General features: G+C 42.8%; 9 protein-coding genes across 9 annotated transcripts; 3 read left to right on the forward strand and 6 right to left on the reverse strand.

The window, feature by feature from the left end:
* The first annotated feature begins 1,073 nt into the window (after positions 1-1,073).
* V1512DRAFT_164909 (uncharacterized protein) lies at positions 1,074-4,802 on the forward strand. The gene is made up of 2 exons (XM_066913085.1): positions 1,074-2,131; positions 2,179-4,802. The coding sequence occupies exons 1-2, from the start codon at positions 1,267-1,269 to the stop codon at positions 4,722-4,724; spliced, it is 3,411 nt and encodes a 1,136-aa protein (XP_066771452.1). The 5' UTR covers positions 1,074-1,266; the 3' UTR covers positions 4,725-4,802.
* V1512DRAFT_239155 (Phosphoglucose isomerase) lies at positions 4,721-6,668 on the reverse strand. Its single transcript, XM_066914199.1, has 2 exons — positions 5,937-6,668; positions 4,721-5,887 (listed from the first exon to the last, which is right to left on the reverse strand). Exons 1-2 carry the CDS (start codon positions 6,585-6,587, stop codon positions 4,880-4,882), a joined length of 1,659 nt encoding a protein of 552 aa, XP_066771453.1. The 5' UTR covers positions 6,588-6,668; the 3' UTR covers positions 4,721-4,879.
* A 637-nt stretch (positions 6,669-7,305) lies between these two features.
* V1512DRAFT_207842 (Clathrin/coatomer adaptor, adaptin-like protein) lies at positions 7,306-9,353 on the reverse strand (the record flags this gene model as incomplete). The annotated part of the gene is made up of 4 exons (XM_066913420.1): positions 7,306-8,554; positions 8,598-9,038; positions 9,086-9,267; positions 9,327-9,353. The coding sequence occupies 4 exons, from the start codon at positions 9,351-9,353 to the stop codon at positions 7,306-7,308; spliced, it is 1,899 nt and encodes a 632-aa protein (XP_066771454.1).
* A 521-nt stretch (positions 9,354-9,874) lies between these two features.
* Positions 9,875-10,321, reverse strand: V1512DRAFT_247942 (uncharacterized protein; the record flags this gene model as incomplete). Its single annotated transcript, XM_066914511.1, has 2 exons — positions 9,875-10,039; positions 10,085-10,321. The coding sequence occupies 2 exons, from the start codon at positions 10,319-10,321 to the stop codon at positions 9,875-9,877; spliced, it is 402 nt and encodes a 133-aa protein (XP_066771455.1).
* A 302-nt stretch (positions 10,322-10,623) lies between these two features.
* On the reverse strand, positions 10,624-11,708 carry V1512DRAFT_271310 (uncharacterized protein; the record flags this gene model as incomplete). Its single annotated transcript, XM_066917637.1, has 3 exons — positions 10,624-10,721; positions 10,772-11,296; positions 11,366-11,708. 3 exons carry the CDS (start codon positions 11,706-11,708, stop codon positions 10,624-10,626), a joined length of 966 nt encoding a protein of 321 aa, XP_066771456.1.
* A 531-nt stretch (positions 11,709-12,239) lies between these two features.
* V1512DRAFT_263294 (phosphoribosyltransferase-like protein) lies at positions 12,240-13,290 on the forward strand. The gene has a single exon (XM_066916461.1). It carries the CDS (start codon positions 12,437-12,439, stop codon positions 13,082-13,084), a length of 648 nt encoding a protein of 215 aa, XP_066771457.1. The 5' UTR covers positions 12,240-12,436; the 3' UTR covers positions 13,085-13,290.
* Positions 13,265-13,949, reverse strand: V1512DRAFT_247945 (mitochondrial 54S ribosomal protein mL49; the record flags this gene model as incomplete). Its single annotated transcript, XM_066914512.1, has 3 exons — positions 13,265-13,423; positions 13,476-13,717; positions 13,766-13,949. 3 exons carry the CDS (start codon positions 13,947-13,949, stop codon positions 13,265-13,267), a joined length of 585 nt encoding a protein of 194 aa, XP_066771458.1.
* A 149-nt stretch (positions 13,950-14,098) lies between these two features.
* Positions 14,099-15,788, forward strand: V1512DRAFT_263298 (eIF3 subunit 6 N terminal domain-containing protein). Its single transcript, XM_066916462.1, has 3 exons — positions 14,099-14,552; positions 14,604-14,708; positions 14,759-15,788. The coding sequence occupies exons 1-3, from the start codon at positions 14,175-14,177 to the stop codon at positions 15,644-15,646; spliced, it is 1,371 nt and encodes a 456-aa protein (XP_066771459.1). The 5' UTR covers positions 14,099-14,174; the 3' UTR covers positions 15,647-15,788.
* A 1-nt stretch (position 15,789) lies between these two features.
* Positions 15,790-18,658, reverse strand: V1512DRAFT_276305 (uncharacterized protein). The gene is made up of 2 exons (XM_066917860.1): positions 17,322-18,658; positions 15,790-17,273 (listed from the first exon to the last, which is right to left on the reverse strand). The coding sequence occupies exons 1-2, from the start codon at positions 18,524-18,526 to the stop codon at positions 15,875-15,877; spliced, it is 2,604 nt and encodes an 867-aa protein (XP_066771460.1). The 5' UTR covers positions 18,527-18,658; the 3' UTR covers positions 15,790-15,874.
* Positions 18,659-18,667: the final 9 nt, after the last annotated feature.

Genomic DNA, 18,667 nt, shown 5'->3' on the forward strand with positions numbered 1-18,667 from the left:
GCAGACATGTCATTAAAACAAAGCCATGCACCGGGAGACGAATTGATACACAAAGCTATGGATAAGTTTTGTGCGAAGTTAAGTTTGCCAGCATCAACATACAAAAGTAGCCAATTCGAACCTCTAAGGAACCCTGTCCAACAATGGATTGAAGAGCTGAGGTAGCACACGGGTGGACTAACGACGGACCAGTTGGTTGTATCGCGACACCATATTCATTTCTCATGTCACACAGCAGAACTCCGTCACAGAACAGCAGAGGTATAATCAGAAAAACGTACAGCCTCAATATAGTATCGCCAAATTTATCAGAAGTTAAAGAGCACAATAATTAGTGACTGACTGGAATTCTCAACTTTCTGTTCTTTTTGGATTAGTATTCAATATATCCATTCGAGATCTTTACTGAACAAGCTTGAACAAATTGTAATTAGTTTCTACTTATCTTGAACCCACTGACCCGAAATCTGAGTCGGTCAATTTAGTTGACCCGTATACATCACGTGATTAACCATTAAAAAGCCAGATCGCGTGTAACACTCAAAGTGTAAATATTAGAAAGAACCCGCAAAAATGAAAAATAACCGAGTGTTGGTTAGTCGTGGCCTATATTAGTGAAGCCAATAGTATGAGTGCTTATGCATGTCACTGCGCGCAGTTAGTTTTGACAATTTCACCGTCAATTTCTCAACTGCCTCGTCGGAGCAGCGAAATATGCAAGATTCCAAGCGTGATCGTTTCCTTGAGAGAAGGAAAATGCTCTTATAAGTTAGCGATGGCCAGAGAAGTGACATCCGTTGAGATGTCCCGGTATAGCACTGTAACTTATACGAAGTTGATTGTAAATTAACCTGAATACAGTGAAGACGGCCAGAGTGAACAGTGGTTTATGTACAGGTGTCGGCGATGTAGATTGCCAGTTGGATACGAACTATGTGAGAATAATCCCGACTATTTGTATCTTCTTGAAGGCGCATTAAAAGAGATGGAAATTGATGAGAAGTAGACTGACTTTCTGTCACGTGGACACTTGGTGTTTCAACTTTGCAGCACAATGTGCGGATTTTTTATGAGTAGTAAAACTCACAAGAAACGCCGTATTGTTAGTTTTGCCATAAATTAATCCGAAACCTTGATATATAATACTTCTTTGCTGTACACTTTGTTGACCAGAACTTTGGCAATATACTATCACGTGACATGTGGCATTATTTGTAGTTAGCTTTACGCGTCTTGATCGCGGCATCTATCAACTTTTACACGTTGATGCCACCCAAATCACAGACAAGCACAGGACTCGCTGCGTCGCGCCAGGCAAAGAAACCTCGAATAAAAGGACCTGCTAGATCTGTATCTCCCGACCCGCAATGGCCCGAATATTTTAAGAGATTAGAGGTTGTTCATCGCGCGATCAACACTGTATCAACCTTCTTATGTGCAAGAAAAAATGTGGCTCCGCTTTTTCAAACCATTAAAAACACTATTACTGCTCAAACAAAACGTGAACTTGAACTTGAAGACTGTGCTGCAATTAAATTCTTATTGCCAAACAGTGTGAAGTTTGAATATGTTGATGAAAATGACCTGACGGTTTATGAAGAACATGGCCAACAAGACAAATCTGTTCTAGGGAAAGGGCCTGCAAACGATATTTTCAGAATTTTGGAAACTGCTGCTATAGCGGATTCGTGTCAGCTTCTTGTATTTGAATTTATTGAAGAAGATCTCAAGCGAACGCCTGCAAAGTCGGTTGAGGGTCAAATTAAGAAGATACCAAAGAACCAAATTAAAATGCCGGTGTTTTCAATTGAGAATATGACCAAATTAATAACAAAGCGAAATGCAAAATTTATTGAATCTATCAACAAATTTATTGCTTCATGCGTTCAAGCTAAGATTGATCCAGAAACTACAATCAAGTCAGAGCTAGAGCAATATATTCCAGCTGAGCCAAGTCCAATTTGCAATTCTCCTATGCCTAATCTCCAAATTCTACCTTATCCACCGCTGATACCTAAAGAAAGAAAGTCAATACCAGAAATTATCAAGGATATGACTAGTGACAGTGACTATGATGAACAAATTGTTCCTAACGGGGCGCGAGTGTTTTCTGCTAAATCAGCACGATATGGTAAATAGTCTGATCACTTTGCATCGCATGTAATAATTTGTATTTAGGTGCTCTGGACTTTGCTATTTCGCAGCAACTGGCAGATGCGTTATACACTACTAGTAACGTTACTGAGTTTTACAGTCATCAGGCTGAAGCTCTTAACGCCATTAGTAATGGTCGGAATGTGATTGTAGCCACACCTACATCTTCAGGTAAGTCACTTATTTACCAAGTACCACTAATTCGCGCGCTTGAGACGAATCGTGATGTACGTGCAATCTACGTTTTCCCTACGAAAGCTTTAGCTCAAGATCAAAAAAGAGCGTTGCAGTCCGTTTTAGGGTTAATGGACAGTATGTGGGATGTGGTAGTTGATACCTTTGACGGTGATACGCCCAAAGACGAGCGTATTCGAATCAGGGAGCAAGCAAGCGTGATCTTTACAAATCCAGATATACTTCACGTAACTATTCTGCCCGCTATTGATCAATGGAGAACGTTTATTCGCAATCTGAGGTATGTAGTTGTTGACGAACTACACATTTACAACGGCCTCTTTGGATCTCACGTTGCTTTGATCATGCGTCGTCTTCGTCGGCTATGCGCTTGGTTAGGCAACAACTCTGTTCAATTTATCAGCTGCTCGGCAACAATCTCTAATCCATACGACCACATGACAAAGGTATTTGGCGTACAGGATATTAAAATGATTGAAGACGATGGCTCGCCCTCCGGTGAGAAACATTTCCTAGTCTGGAACTGCCGCCATAAAGATCTGGATGATTCAAGCACCGGGAGGCGTAGCGGTGTGACTGAGGCTGCCCACTTATTAGTCCGTTTGGTCTTAAACGGCGTTCGGACTATAACATTCTGTCGAGTCCGTCATGTTTGTGAGCTCGTGATGAAAGCCGTGAGACAAGAGTTTGTGAACATCAGACGGGAAGAAATGTTAGATCGGGTGATGAGTTATCGGGGTGGATATACACCACAAGATCGACGGAGAATTGAAAAAGACATGTTTGAAGGACAGCTACTTGGCATTGTTGCCACTAACGCACTTGAGCTTGGTGTTGATATTGGTAGTCTTGATGCAGTTATCATTGCTGGTTTTCCGATGTCAGTCGCCAATCTGAGACAGCAGAGCGGTAGAGCTGGGCGACGAAACAAAGATTCTTTGACTATTTTAGTCGGTGACTCGCATCCGGTTGATCAGCACTTCATGCAAAATCCTAACGAACTTTTCGACAAACCGAACGCTGACGTGGTCCTTGATCTAGAAAACCCATTAGTTCTGGAAGCACATTTACAATGTGCCGCGTTCGAACTGCCTATTTCTATTGAATCCGACGAGCAATATTTTGGATTAACTTTAAAAGATCTAGCTCCAGACCGATTATCCAAGTTGGACACTTTCAATACAAAGGGTGATCTCTATACATGTCACGCGCGGTTTTTGCCTTGGCCTGCGAGGTGCGTTTCTATTCGTCAGATTGACGAGGAAACATACGCGGTCCTAGACGTCACCAATGGGCGGCATGTTGTCATTGAAGAGATCGAAGCTAACCGGGTATCTTTTACGCTGTACGAAGGCGCTATTTTTATTCACCAAGGCCGGTCGTATTTAGTACGTGATTTTGACCCCGATGCGAAAGTAGCCAAGGTTGAACGAACAAATGTCGACTGGACAACTTCGCAGCGTGACTTCACAGACGTCGACGCCCAGGAAATCCATGCTGTGAAAGCAATTGTGCCGAAATCGGGTAACGTCACAAACACCCAAGAGCATCCGTTGCAGTTTGCGTATTTCGGCGACATTAAAGTCACTACGATTGTCTTTGGATACTTCAAAATCGACGCTCGGCGGCAAATCATAGATGCGGTTGATGTTTCTACGACACCGCCCGTAGTAATCGATACTAAAGGGTTCTGGATTGACGTACCTCAAAGAGCAGTGGCTCTCATGAACGAAAAGAAACTTCATTTTGCGGGCGCTATTCACGCGGCGGAACACGCAATCATCAGCATGACCGGCGCAGTCGTGATGTCAAGCACTAGCGACTTGCGCACCGAATGCAAAGCTCCAGAGAAAGAGTTTGCGTCGCGAGAATCGGCTCGGAAGCGACCGGCAAGACTGACGTTTTATGACTCCAGCAGCGGTACCAGCCGAAGCAACCGATACGAAGCAGATGTTAGCCGTGGGCTGATCTTTGGATCAGGTTTGTCTCGCAAGGTTTTTGAGTTTCTGGAAATTATCGTGCAGATGGCGATTGAGCGTATCGAGTCCTGTGAGTGCGAGTTTGGGTGTATTGAGTGCTGCGCGTCTGCAGTCTGCAGTGAATCTAGTCTCGTGCTGTCCAAGCCCGGTGCACTCGTGATTTTGAAATCCATCATGAACGAGGATATCGATCTGGACACTATTCCTGAGGGCCCAGAAGGTAACCTCCCTTCGCGAAAGAAGTTTATTGAAACTATAATACCTGTAGTAGGGTCAGTACGAATGGCACCTGATGTTGAGTTTGTTGGAGTTACGCAGGTCAGCGCAGACAAGGAAGACATGTTTGAAATCAAGGTTGAGCCATCGTTGAGCAGTCAAACTCGAAGTGATGTTTAAAATCCATGTAAATATTCAAAATTCAGTTATACAAATTACAGTTATATTATGACATGTCTTCTTCATACACCCATCGGTGCCAATTTTACCGATACATTTGACGCCCCATTTTTTTTGCTTGTACTCATTTTGTCATTTTCAGTTGCTCCGCCAAGCTATGCAGACCAAGCCTTGAACTTGTTGATGAGCCCGTTAGTGGAAGCATCGTGCGACTCAACAGGGATAGAGTCATCAAGCTCCTTGCCAATGGACTTAGCAAGAACTTTGCCCAATTCAACGCCAAACTGATCGTACGAGTTGATGTTCCAGATGGCACCCTCAGTGAAGGTGAGGTGCTCGTAGTAAACAATCAAAGCACCAAGAGTGGCAGGAGTCATCTTTTGGCAAAGAATGTTGGTGGTAGGTCGATTGCCAGAGAAAACCTTGTGTGGGACAATGTTCTCTGGGTTACCCTCAGCCTTAACCTGCTCCTCAGTCTTTCCAACCATAAGAGCCTCAGCCTGCGCAAAAAAGTTAGAAGCCAACATGCGCTGGTGGAGATTGCCCTCAATAGGATTGTGGGACTGAGCCGCAAGGATGAAATCAGCGGGGATCAGTTTGGTACCCTGATGAACAAGCTGGAAGAAAGAGTGCTGGGAGTTGGTAGCAGGCTCTCCAAACAAGATAGATCCGGTGGAGTACTTGACAAACTCGTTTCCACGGCTGATAGACTTTCCGTTGGACTCCATCGATAATTGCTGCAAATACGCAGGGAATCGGTGGAGGTACTGGTCGAAAGGAGCGACGAGGTGAGTCTGAGCACCGAAGAAGTTATTGTACCAGACGCTCAAAAGACCTCCTATAACAGGGATGTTAGACTCCAAAGGCTGCTCAGTGAAGTGCTTGTCCATTGCTTCGGCACCCTTGAGAAACTTCTCGAAGTTATCGTATCCAATGTAAAGTATGACGGACAGGCCGATGGCAGACCAGACAGAGTAACGACCGCCAACCCAGCTCTCAAAACCGAACATGTTCTTGACATCAATGCCAAATTTTGCAACCTCTTCAGCATTGGTGGAGAGGGCAACGAAGTGCTTGGCAATGTGAGCTGTGTCCTTTGCGGTCTCGAGGAACCAAGTCTTGGCAGTGTTGGCGTTGGTGCATGTCTCAGCGGTAGTGAAAGTCTATAGAAATTCAATAACAGATTACATGGGTTGAGAGAATAAAAATTACCTTACTGGCGACCAAGAACAGAGTGGTTTCGGGGTCGACAGCCTTCAGTGTCTCAGCGATATGCGTACCGTCGATGTTGGAGACAAAGAAAACACTAAGATCACGCTTGGCGTAGAACTTCAGTGCTTCAGTGACCATAACAGGGCCAAGGTCGGAACCGCCAATTCCAATGTTGACAATGGACTTGATTGGCTTTCCAGTGTAACCTGTCCACCTTCCAGATCGGACCTCCTCGGAGAATTCCTTCATGTGAGCGAGCACACTGTTAACCTCAGGGGTGACGTCAACGCCGTCGACCTTCATGACCTTGTTGGACTGGTTACGGAGAGCAATGTGGTAAACCGCACGGTCTTCAGTAAAATTAATCTTCTCACCAGCAAAAAAAGCATCTCTTAACTTCTCAATCGAGGCATCTCCCGCCAATTCGACGAGTAACTTAAAGACGTCCTCATTGATAATGTTCTTTGAGAAATCGAACAGAATTTCTGAACCATCGTAGTTCGTGAAAGTGCGAGAGAACTTTTCGAATCTGGCTGGATCAGCTTTGAACAACTCCTTCACGGAAATGGTCTTTCCGACCGAGTCATAAGCCTCCTGGAGTTTCGACCACGTAGGCAAATCGGATGCCTGTGAAAATGAAGAGAAAGACATTGCTACAGAGATCAATTGAGTTGTTGATGAACTCGCAAAGAGAGGAAGATGATGGTTAATTTTGAGGGGACTGGGGCCGGGGATATAGCGATTCCGTAACGGATCGCGGCAGTCCGTCCGTAGAGACGTTCAGATGTCCTTCATATAAGGTTAACGTTAGAGCTTATTATTGCATACTAATAACAGTTGAGTTCAATATTTAAACTTAATCTTTAGTTATGATCCAACAAGTTTTTTTATACAAATATAGTTAATCTGGTTTGTCTAAAGTTTTTTTAATGAGCCGATTAAAGCTAAGAAGGACGCATTTCAAGTTGTAACTGGCTTATGCAATTGCTTCGGGCAAGTGCAAGTGTGCCGAATTATTCTGTATTTGAGTTGGAAGCACATGTACAAACCAGAATTACAGGAGAACTACTTCCAAATTTGCCGGTATTTCATTCATTTGGACTAGTCTACAGAGAAGAATAAAATGGATTTTGTCTGACGTCAAGATCCCCCATCTCTGTTTGAACAAATCTGGCTTCCTTTTTACTTTGATGTCCCCGGATTTACCGTAAATAGAACTGCTACCGGTTTCGTCCTTAAACGGCTATATAAGCGCGTTAAACAAAGTCCTACGGTTACGCAACTGTACCATAATTACACGGTTTATCTAATTTTACATAACAGCCGCAATATATGCGGCAATACCATCATTGTTATTCCACATTCTATATTAGTCTGCCAGTAAGTCCCCCCGAGCAGCAAACACATAACCTTCTACATTGTACTCGTTGGCGTAATAAGTTGGCCCTCCGTTGAACGACTCATTCCGTCTTAGAGCAGGGCTTTGTTCTAGTTGACGTACTTTCGTGCCCTTGAAGATTTGGGCAACAGGCCGCAAGTAAATGGATGCGAGAGATCCAATGTTTAAGCTCAATTCCTCAATCGTTTTGTCTTCAAGTTTATCAGACTCAACAGTGATACTTGGCTTCATAGACATAACTATCTGCCGAGTAGTCTCAGGATCAGTTGATGTAGACGACAACAGACGCCAGTACATGTACCCACGATCTCTTAAATCTGGATTATCAGTTTCTTCTGTCGACCACTTCAGAACCTGTAGAACAAGTTCCTGTCCTTTTGCAGGACGCTGAATAAACAATTTCACAGTAGCAGTTAGTAAGGCAAGCTGTACGTCAACGGTTTCTTCTTTAAACGCAAACAGAAATTCGTCTAACAGTTCATCTGAATTTTCTATGCGATCCGCATATTGTCCAATAATCCAAATCATTGCGGCTTTTGCTTCAGGCTCATCTAAAGAATCCAAATTCTTACACAACACCGAAATAATGGATTCGTATTGATTTGGATATTTGCGAAAAATATTCTTAATCACAACTGTGGATTCTTGCACAATGTAAGATACCCGAGTCGAAACGAGATCCAGTAAAGTATCAATACATGCACGAGCAGCTGATTCAATCTTGATTGCCAACTTGCCAATTGCGCGCACAGCCTTCCGGACGAATTGCACGTCAATCTCTGACGCGTACTCTCTCAGTTCCCGCAGAATTGCATGAATGTTATTTTCGGATGCTAGCAAAAATATGATTTCCAATTTTGTGACTTTGATGTAGATAGGATCATTATACTTGCAAAAAAAAACCTTAATATCGTTCTTTAAAATGTCTGGGTGTTGTTGCAATAGCAAGAAACAATTTCTTAGCGCCACATATTGTATCTCTGGTGGTTTGGAAAGCAAAGTTACCAGCGGTGGGGCAAATCGTACCACAAGATTCTGCACTGCTGTATCATCGGATATATAGTTGGTTAAGTACAAGATCACGCGAACAATTCCTAGTACAACCGCTGAGTTTGAGTGCTGAAGTCGAGGGCTCAGTCGCTCGGCCATAAGAAGCGCTTCAGCTGGATCTTGGGGTGTGTATGACATTAATGCAGCAAGAATGTATGTTTGCGACCATCTAGAATGTCAGATAAATGCGTAGTGGAATCATCTGCACATACTCGTTACAATCTCCTAAGATCTGCACAAGTTTGCTCGCATCCTCATATCCAATAGCCAATTTCATTCCATCTGCTTTATCAGTCACGTCTGATAACGCAGCCAACGCAGCAGATACGACAGTGGGATTATTATCGACCAGAAGCTGATTGACTTTGTTAATTAATTCATGTTTTTCAACGAGTGCAGAGTCTATCGCCCATAGCTTAGCAACTGCAAATGCCGCTGTTTTGCGAACATATGGATCTGGATCGCGTAGCAATTGTGCCAGTGGGGCTACTAATGCATCTGAAAAGGACTGCAGAGGAATGCATGATAAAGTTCGTAAGGACAATGCGCGAACCAATGGGTTCTTATCTCGAAGATCAACTAAAAGAGTCGGCAAAGCCCTATTTGATAAGTCCGGTTTCACTCGACAATAGTTAATCAAATAAAGAAAGCACCTATTCACAGTTAGGGGTAAAGCTTGATTACAACTGGATCCACAAACATCTTTTTGATCTCGAGACTGTCAAACTTCATGCATTCCAAAACGTCGGTAAATAATTGAATCATCTCGTTATTATTCATTGTCATATTTGCTACTATCTTCTTCAATGCTGTCTTTCGCCTAATAAAATTCTTGTCCTTTTTGTCGGAATTCAACTCGAGCCGAAGCTCGGCGGCTTTTCCCTATAATAGAATTGCAATTAGCTATCTGTAGTCTCAATCTTATAAAATTTCAGTCTTACTTTTGTAAAGAATTTAGCGTCGCTCATAATCTACTATTGAATAACCTCCGTACTCGACTAGTTAAAATAGTGTTCTGTGCACTCGTACTTAGCCAATGTCGATGTTACACAAGCAGAACAAAAAATGTAATTTTTACTGCCTCAATTTCGTGCGCCTCCACAGCCTACAAAAAAACTGTCAAGTATTTGCTGCTAGTTGTCGCAGTATATAGGACAGAGATAGTTGAATCCACCGATGAGAGTATCCATCGCTGTATCCCCCGGGTACACACTCTAAAAGCCTTGAAACTTTAAAGTAGATCGGTCAGCACCAACACTTCAAATTGACAAAATGTATGTAAATATCAGATGCAAATTATGAAGGGAAAACATGTAATATTCACTTTGAGAATAAGTAATGCACTTACTATTGCTTCGTCATAGTCGCTCTCTTCCGCCCATAGAGTTACGACTTGAACCACTAGTTATTCACAAAATATACGCCATTCCAATGCAGACAACATTTACTATATACATATATATTATGTTATAAGTTATACACGCAAAGCCTATCTGCCGGATGCCATTCCAGTATTAATAGGTGCAATTCTATGCGCTGTATCAACTCCTACGCCAGCTCTAAGCAGATGCTGTCGACAATTATGCAAAACCTCCTCTTCTTTTACGTATAGAATATTCTTAAGTATATCATCGTTTCCGAATGGATAAGCACACTATAATCATTAGCTCTGATTTAAACAGTTGTAAATAACACCTGCCTTCTTGTCAATGCAAATCACAATGGCAAACTTTTTCTGGATCAAACACCGTCGCAAAGAGGACTGCTTGCAATCAGGGCAGATCTTAGAATTCACCGGTCTGGTATAATCTAAATCTTCTTCAAGTCCTAAATTGGTTTCCTGTGATTCATTCAAGTCGGCATCCTCAGATGCTTGCAGGTAGTGAAGCTCAAAATTTTGCAATTCGTCGTAATCAAGTGAACTTCGATCAGTCATACACTTCTACCCCCGGATTTGGCCAATACTTGAAGATTCTGTTAATTTAAAAATCGAAGTTAAGTCGCATAAGATGACTGTGGAGAATTTTAAACTAAGCTTCACCGAAAAGTGTAGAACGATAGGACTTCAAAAACTCTGAGCGCGCGTACGTTATTCGTACGTCGAGACACCAAAACTTTCTCGGTGACTATAAATCAACATTATACGAACACTACGACCAGAAACCCATAGGTATATAATACTCTTCAATCACTTATTTATCAATATGATTTCGTAATAAAGAAAAAAGAAAATAAAGTCTATACGTAGGTCCATATTGGCCGCGGTACCTCTTCAAACGGTTTACCATCAACATTTAATACGACACAAGGAATTCGTCGCTCACCAGCAATTTTAGCTATAGTTTAGTTAATATTGTCAAAATTTAAAAACTCGTTCGAAACATACTATAGCACGAGACTTGATAGTATTCAGCAATTTGATAAACGATCCAGCGAGAAAACGACTCTGCTTTTTCTGAATCTGGGTCTATTTCTATTTCCTTTTCCAGCAAAAACTGATTTGCTTTTGTTTCGGCAGCCTGAAAAGCTGGGCTTGATAATCTCTGCGGGGTACGGCTAATAGCAGCATAATAGGTCGCTCGTCTAATTTCGTTTGGAAGATGTGAAATTTCAGCTGCCGGAGCAGACAGTACAAACTTCCTGATATCTTCTTCTATTCCTTTCAAATAAGGCTGGGTAAGATGCCCCTTTTTAACTCTATCTTTCAAGGTCTTTGGGATATGTGGTCGCTTGTCAACCACTTTCTGCCTATCAGTATCTTGGAGAAACATAAAATCTTCGAAGACTTTAGAGCTCATAGTGACTAGATATTCACTGAAACTCTTGTCTATACGACGGATAGCATATGTAGGGGTAGGTAAGAAATCAGCGGGAGATGGCGGCACAGCATGCGGATTGTATAACATTTGAGCTAAGCACAACATTAGACCACCGTTTTAGTGCATTTAGATGGCGCAAAACAACAAACAGGGATACTCACCATTTTCAAGCCGCCTGCGGTGACGGGTGCCTTGTACCGGTTTCCTATCAGATGTCAAACGTACAGCAGCGCGTCTGGCTGAGAGATTTACCACACTTCCTTGTGGTGTCGAATCAATTGTACTAGATATACTCGGTATTCTTCTAATACCAGGCAAGATCTCTGTCGCGTCTGAAGCCTCAAGTGAAAGTATATCGGACGTGTTTTCGGGGCGACTCCGAGACGAGCTTCGTGACGTGCTTAGTGCGTGCTGCCTATCACCAATTGACTGCAGCAAAGCTCTTAGATTTTCTTCTGTAAGCTCAAGAGCTATCTGCGCTTTATTTTGCTGACTAGCCGCCATGATATAAAGACTATACTTGTGTTTTAAGCAATCGCAGTGCTGTCATAGGAAATCGCTACGTGTCTCGCAGCATCTACCAATCAGTAAACGTGTACCCGTAATAAAGTCTTGAGCGAAAATAACATGAACGCACTATTATAGGTAATTATTACACAATGGCGTAGAAATGAGTCCAAAATAAGATCAAACTGTCTGTCACTTAATTTTGTGGTTCAGCTATTGTACTTAAGTTCACTCACTGTCTGATTGGGCCCTAGTAAGACCTTTTACTGTTTCTAATTACTCTGATTCATTCCTATCATAATTCAAAGACATAAAGATTTGAGAAATACTTCGGATATGACCGAATACGCCCTACGGTAGTTCAAATATAGATTGGTCTTCGCGTAATTTACTTTTAATGCATATATGCCATATTCGTACAAATATATAATTGTATAAGCCATAACTACTAAACGTAATTTACACTTTTTTCAGGGGGTGAAGAGCAAGGACATGGTCGACGCTTTCACAGTGGATTATCAAAAAAAAAACATCAAATCGAGCTGTCCACCTTGGTTTTAACACAAAGCACTGAGTTTTCTCTTTTTTATAATTATATTGACCTAAAGTTTTATCTGTTTACCAGCTCAATTTGGGTGAATACTAGAAATACAGAGTATCAGTATTGATAAGTTTATATTTGTTTCAGATCAGTCTCGACCCTATCTCACATCTTTGCATACAAAATGGCAGGCGACGGAAAAATATTTATTTCTTACAATCACGTGCATAAGCTATGCCAGCGTTCGGCGGAAGTGATCAAGAAGTTCAACCCTGATTTAATGGTCGCAATTGGTGGTGGTGGATTTATTCCTGCTCGAATCTTACGTACATTCTTGAAAGAACCTGGCGCGAAAAACATCCCAATTCAAGCGATCGGTCTGTCTTTGTATGAAGAGTACGTGTCTAATGCTACAGACCCCGCAGAAGGAGTCGCCAAAGCCGAGGAACTTGGTGTGGAAGTCGTGAGAACACAGTGGCTCGACTTCAACACTCTTGAAAGCCATGCTCTCAATCTGATTGGAAAGAACATTCTCGTGGTCGATGAAGTCGACGATACTCGTACTACTCTTCACTATGCGATTTCTGAATTACAGAAGGACGTCAAGATTCAGGCCGAAAGACTCGGCCGAGGAAACGAAGAGACCAAATTCTTTGTCTTTGTCCTTCATAACAAGGACAAGCCAAAACGAGCACAACTACCAGAGGATATGATGAACGAAGGCAGATACTATGCAGCCGAGACCGTTTCGGATGTATGGATTGCTTATCCATGGGAGGCTACAGACATTGATTTGCAGACTGAATACGCATTTAAGCAGGGCAACATCTAAAAGCAGCCCACCCTGAAAAGAAGGTTTTCAACTTGCTGTTGTTGGTTTTAGTTGTTTGGGTACTTTTTCGCATCTAAATCAGATGCTATTTTGATGAAGATAACGCCGTTGCTGGAGTTTGTTTTAACTATGTACATTTCAGTCGATTGAGAAATGTCCGTCTCCAGATTACTTTAATACTCAAAATACAGTTTCCAAAATCGTAACAATCTTGGCCAGAAGTAGGTCAGCTTCTTCTTCATGCAGTGACGCCCGAACACGAATATGTTTGGTCGTAAGATCAACCTCGACATTTTTAGACTCAAATTCAAGCGCTGAAATTAAGTCGTCTCTAAACTTCTATAGATATCGTTAGTAACTTAAAAGTGAAGCAGTATAAGAGTAAACTTACAGACACGTCTCCAGTAATGTTTCTAATCAACACAAATGCTTTTGTACCGCCTCGTTTCTTCTCTTTATAGACTGGTAGATTTCCATGTTCTGTCCGGGCAACGAAGTAAAAGCCATGTATAGTAGCTTTACCCGTCGGTGCATACTCAGGCTTCAATATGCCTGCAAACTTTGCAATCTCTTGTTCTATCACTTTCTTATCAGACTCTTCTATTATAGCAGCTCTTCGGTCTCTCTTTGCGACTGTAGTCAATTGTCTCGAGGAAAATATTCGTAAATCATTAAACATACTATCACGATACTCTGTATTGAACCACTGACTTTTGTTCGCGCTAATTGAAGTGACATCCTTGCTCGATTTCAAGCCAATCCTTAATTCTCCAACATGATACTGTCTAATAGCACATTTCATAGCCTTTCTACCACTAATTCGTTTAAACACCACTTCGGCATATCCAACCCGTAACACGTTCATTTTTTGTCACTTCGTTTAAAGTACAGTAATTGTGTTGAGCTGTTCGTGTATATTGTTTCATGAACAAATTTCTCGTGGTCTTTACCCTTACCCTATAATATAACGCGCTCGCGTGGTGAACAAAATCTTGAAATTTTTTTAAAGCAACTAAAGAGCCACTTTAGCAACGAATTGCTCCGACGTCTGTTTTCAAAAAAATTGGCTTAATTTGTGATCGAAGCAGAAATGTCTACTTCTTCAGGATCTTATGATTTGGTTCCGCGGATCTTGCCTTATCTTGACCGGCTACTAATTTTCGCTTTACTTGTACACATCTCTGAACAAAAACTATATCCTGCTGATTTCTTGCTACAAGCCAAATATGATTTGATGAAGGACACAAATATGACAGATTACATAGCGGAGGCTTATAAGGCACTAAACGGTGAAGATGTCGCTGTTCCCGATGCTATTACTGAACGTCGTAAGGTTGTGTTGGAAAAGCTTGATAATTTTGAGAAGCAGGCAGAAAAGGTTTTGGAAATTGTTAGAAATCCTGAGGTTGCAAGTGCGCTGCGATCTGACCGGACACAGAACTACAGTTTTGTCAAGGAAAACTATGGAGTGAGTGTTAGACAGAAAGTCAGAAGTTTAGAAGGGGCTAAACAGTTACAGGTCTCTACTGAAATGGTCAATGTCTTGTATCACTACGGACAATTTCAATACAACTGCGGAAAATACGCGGAGGCTGCTGATCTGTTATTTCACTTCCGATCATTGGTATGTTGCGCATTTATAAGTGTCCCAGCAGTCGCTAACGCCGGCTGCAGTCAAATGATTCTGAACTCGTCATCTCAGCCACTTGGGGAAAGCTTGCATGCGAGATTATGACTTTGCAATGGGAGAACGCCATTGATGAGCTCAGCAAGCTTAAGGAGTTGATTGATCAAAAGACTTATACGGATCCATTAGTCCAACTCAATCATCGGACATGGCTCATCCACTGGGCTTTGTTCTTTTTCTTCAGCGCTGACTCTGGCCGCGAGAAACTTACCGACATCTTTATCTCCCCCGCCTATCTCAACGCTATTCAGACGTCTTGCCCTTGGATCTTGCGATACGTCACCGTCACTGTACTCGCATCGCGGAACGCACGCAAGACTACTGCAGGCCGGACCTCAGCTTATGCCACTTACCAGAAGCAAATTCGGGAACTGGTTCGGGTCATAAAACAAGAGCGATACGAGTATTTTGACCCTGTTACCGAATTCGTCTACGCTCTTTACATTGACTTTGATTTCGAAGAAGCGCAGGCCAAGCTTGCAGAGTCGGCAAACGTCGTTAAAACTGATCCGTTCCTAGTTGGCTCTGCCGACGGGTTCCTCGAATCAGCTCGGCATCTAGTATCGGAACTGTATTGCCAGATCCATCAACGCATTGACATTCGAGACTTGTCTACTCGACTAAACTTGTCTGCTGAAGAAGGCGAGAAGTGGATTGTAAATCTGATTCGCGACACCAGAGTCGACGCCAAAATCAATTTTTCTGAAGGTACAGTCATTATGAATCACCCGCCACAGAGTGTATACCAACAAGTCATTGAACGCACAAAGGGTCTTAGTTTCCGAACGAGCCAGGTCCTGGCCCACATGCTCACAACCCGGACAGCGAGTGCGGTTGTGAACGGCACAGAGGAGCTGGCTGAAGGACAAGAATAGAATAAAAGGTCAAACATATGTGCACATATACCAACTATTTCGTCGTTATAACTTGTATTTTTTTCGGTTCGGTTTAATGTTTGAGTGGCTGTCACTAGTAATTAGTGCTTGAAACAAAGAATATACGACCTTAAGTCCCAGAGTAATCCATACAGGCATAAGTCTGCTCTAGAGTAATCTATTATACAAGAATACGTGTCATAATTGCTTAGAGTAGTTACATTGTGTTCAATCAAGTAAATACTCGATATCAGGAATTGCATCCATAATGGCTTTAACAACTTCGTCGTCCCTTAACTTTGCATCCGTTGTACTAGGCGCCGTTGGTGAAAGCGTCATCGTGCCTTTCCGGTGCCTTCCAATGTGCTGTGGTAGAGTCGAAGATAAGTCTGTCGTGGATGATGAAGCAGATGTGTCGGTCGAAGAATCGACATACATGGATGCTGCTGGAGAAGATGGCTTCGGCGGCGGAAAGTAAATAACGCCTGACAAGTGTTTTTGGTGCTGGTGATGATGGGTATGTTTATGCGTACCCGACACGCCAGATTGATGACTTACGTCATTGCTAGCAGTGGTTGGGACTGCGTCAGCGAGCTGTGGGGGCGTGCTAGTGGCCGGAGAACCCATTAATACGTTCCAGTCGTCATCATCCTGTACGATGTTTATATTAGCAGGGGAGTCACTAGTCGAAGGTACCATAGGAGTCGTTGAAACTTGCGAGGGTATAAGAGTCGCCGTCGCTGACTTTGTCGGCGAAGAAGGTGGAATAGTAATCGGATTTTGAGCTTTGGGTGCTGGCAGCAAAACTGGACTTGCCAAAGACTTTGCAAAACGGCTGTCATCGTTGTCATTTGCCGTAAAAGACGTTGGCTTCACTGGAGAAGCCACGCTCGATGGAGCAAGCGTAGGTTGCAATATCGAAAAAGATGTAGTATTGGTTGAGTAGCCCGGTCCCGACTCTGTAGGCATTTCAAAAATGTCGTTCGAATTCTTTTCACCAAATAAATTCGTTGAAACGTCCACGTGCAGCTTTGGATGCGCTGCAGAGCTACTTGTTTGTGACAAACCTGCAATGGATTGTCCCCAGTTATCTATATTATCGTCAATCGTAGTCATTGAAGCAGCCCCAGAAATAGGCGTAGCAGATTGAACTTGACTATGTAGGTCACGCAGTTCGCTATCTGGCGTTGCAGACGTATCATGCCAAGCATTAGAACTAGTCGAATCTTGCCAGCCAAACGAAATCGCAACAGGCTCTGCTGTTGTGGATGACTGTACAACAGGCTGCTCTCGTTTGCTGATTCCGGTACTAGGTACTCGCTCCATAGCCGTACTGGCAGCCAAGGGATCGAACAGATAAGTAGGACCGCTTGGTCCTTGGTCAGCATTATCCCAGTCAAACATTCGTCCGGTGCTTTTGCCGGTGTGCTTCCACTGATCGACCACGTTTAGTACACGAGCTTGAATCTCCGTGTGTTTCCATTTCACTTTCACTCCATCGTCGTGCGACGCACTTGTATGTATCGAAGACGTAGGTGAGGCGGATCCTGATTTAGACGGCAACCCATGTGGGTCCGGTGTGTAAAATTGCCGTGATGGACGCGTAAACATGTTACTAAGCTTTCGTCTGCATCAAATTATTTTATTTTCAACCACAGTCTTCAAATGCACTTACGCTCGGCCAAAACTTAGCAGTGGTGGAGGAGCAACAGCCGTATCTGAAAAAAAGCTTGCGATATTGTCACGCTCGCTGGTGATAGTCTCTGGAAGTGGAAATATTTCTGGTACGTAACTGGCCGCAAATTCTGGCGCTGCTGCAGGTTCACTTGAAAAAGGACTGACAAGAAAGTTATCGGAGATATGTGTCAAACCATATTGGTCTGAGCCGAACGAAGTTGCACTAAACGGGTCTGGTACAGAAGATCTGAAATGTTGTGCAAATGGATTCGACAAATGATGAGAATCGTCTTGTTGGTTGTCAGCTGGAAAATATTGTGAAACAAGAGTCTCCTCTTTGCTAGTCTGTATGGGAGTGACTTCCGTGTCGATCTGATTTGTATTCGCAGTTGCTGGTTCAACCTTAGAAACGGGTATTAAATTGTTTGAGTCTTGTTTCAGCTTGCTATCGTTTTCTTCTGATGTATCTTCCGTCAACCATTCACTTTTTCCCTCAAGCGTTTGCTTACTCTGTTCATTATCCTCAAATTCACCTTGTGTCTCCATAACTTGGACATCGCCATTAATTGTTTCAATAGGTAATTGAACTGCTTTTGAATCTCCTGTAGTTTCATCCTCAATGGATATATCAGTCTCTGCATGAATGCTATTTGCAGTCGTGTCATCTTGCACGCTATCGGAAACATTTGCTGTTGTCGCTTGCTTGTCTTCGCTTTCGTTCGATTGAACTAATGACGAATGTTCCGACTCTGTGTCTCCCGCCTCTGGTGAATGATTTAATACAGCTTTTTGCGTACACTTAACACCGTCATGCGCCAAATCATTAGGAGTATCCAACTCAGTTTGCTCTGGTATTTGAGAGTGGTTAGGCATGCCACCATGGGCATTGTTGAATGGCGCAGATACGACATCTGCTGTAAACCCTGGCTCGGCTCCTTTCACTATTGACGGTAGCGGACTAGACAAAATTGGTGAAGGAAATACTGCGGAAGCCCATGGATCAGTCTCATTTATACTGTCTTGACGTGGAACTGAAGCCGGTGATGACACCTTCATAACAGGCGGGGTCGCAGATTGAGCATCAGAAATTAGATCAGAAGTAGTCTGATTGGTCAAACTAGTCCAATCTGACCAGTCTGGCATGACATCGTCAAGTCCCCACGCTTTAGTAGAGGATCCCAGCAGTTCATCTTGATTGTCCATTATAGCATTCTTCCTCCAACTATTTCCATTCAAATTTCCTTCATACAATATGGCTTTCTTTAAGTTATTAATACCGACAATCTAATCGATCCGACATGTGCTTATCTTACTGAAAATCGAGCTCCAAGGAGCATTACTTTT

Source organism: Lipomyces arxii (assembly GCF_038497795.1).
Source record: "Lipomyces arxii strain Phaff 12-163 unplaced genomic scaffold V1512scaffold_8, whole genome shotgun sequence".
Taxonomy (NCBI): domain Eukaryota; kingdom Fungi; phylum Ascomycota; class Lipomycetes; order Lipomycetales; family Lipomycetaceae; genus Lipomyces; species Lipomyces arxii.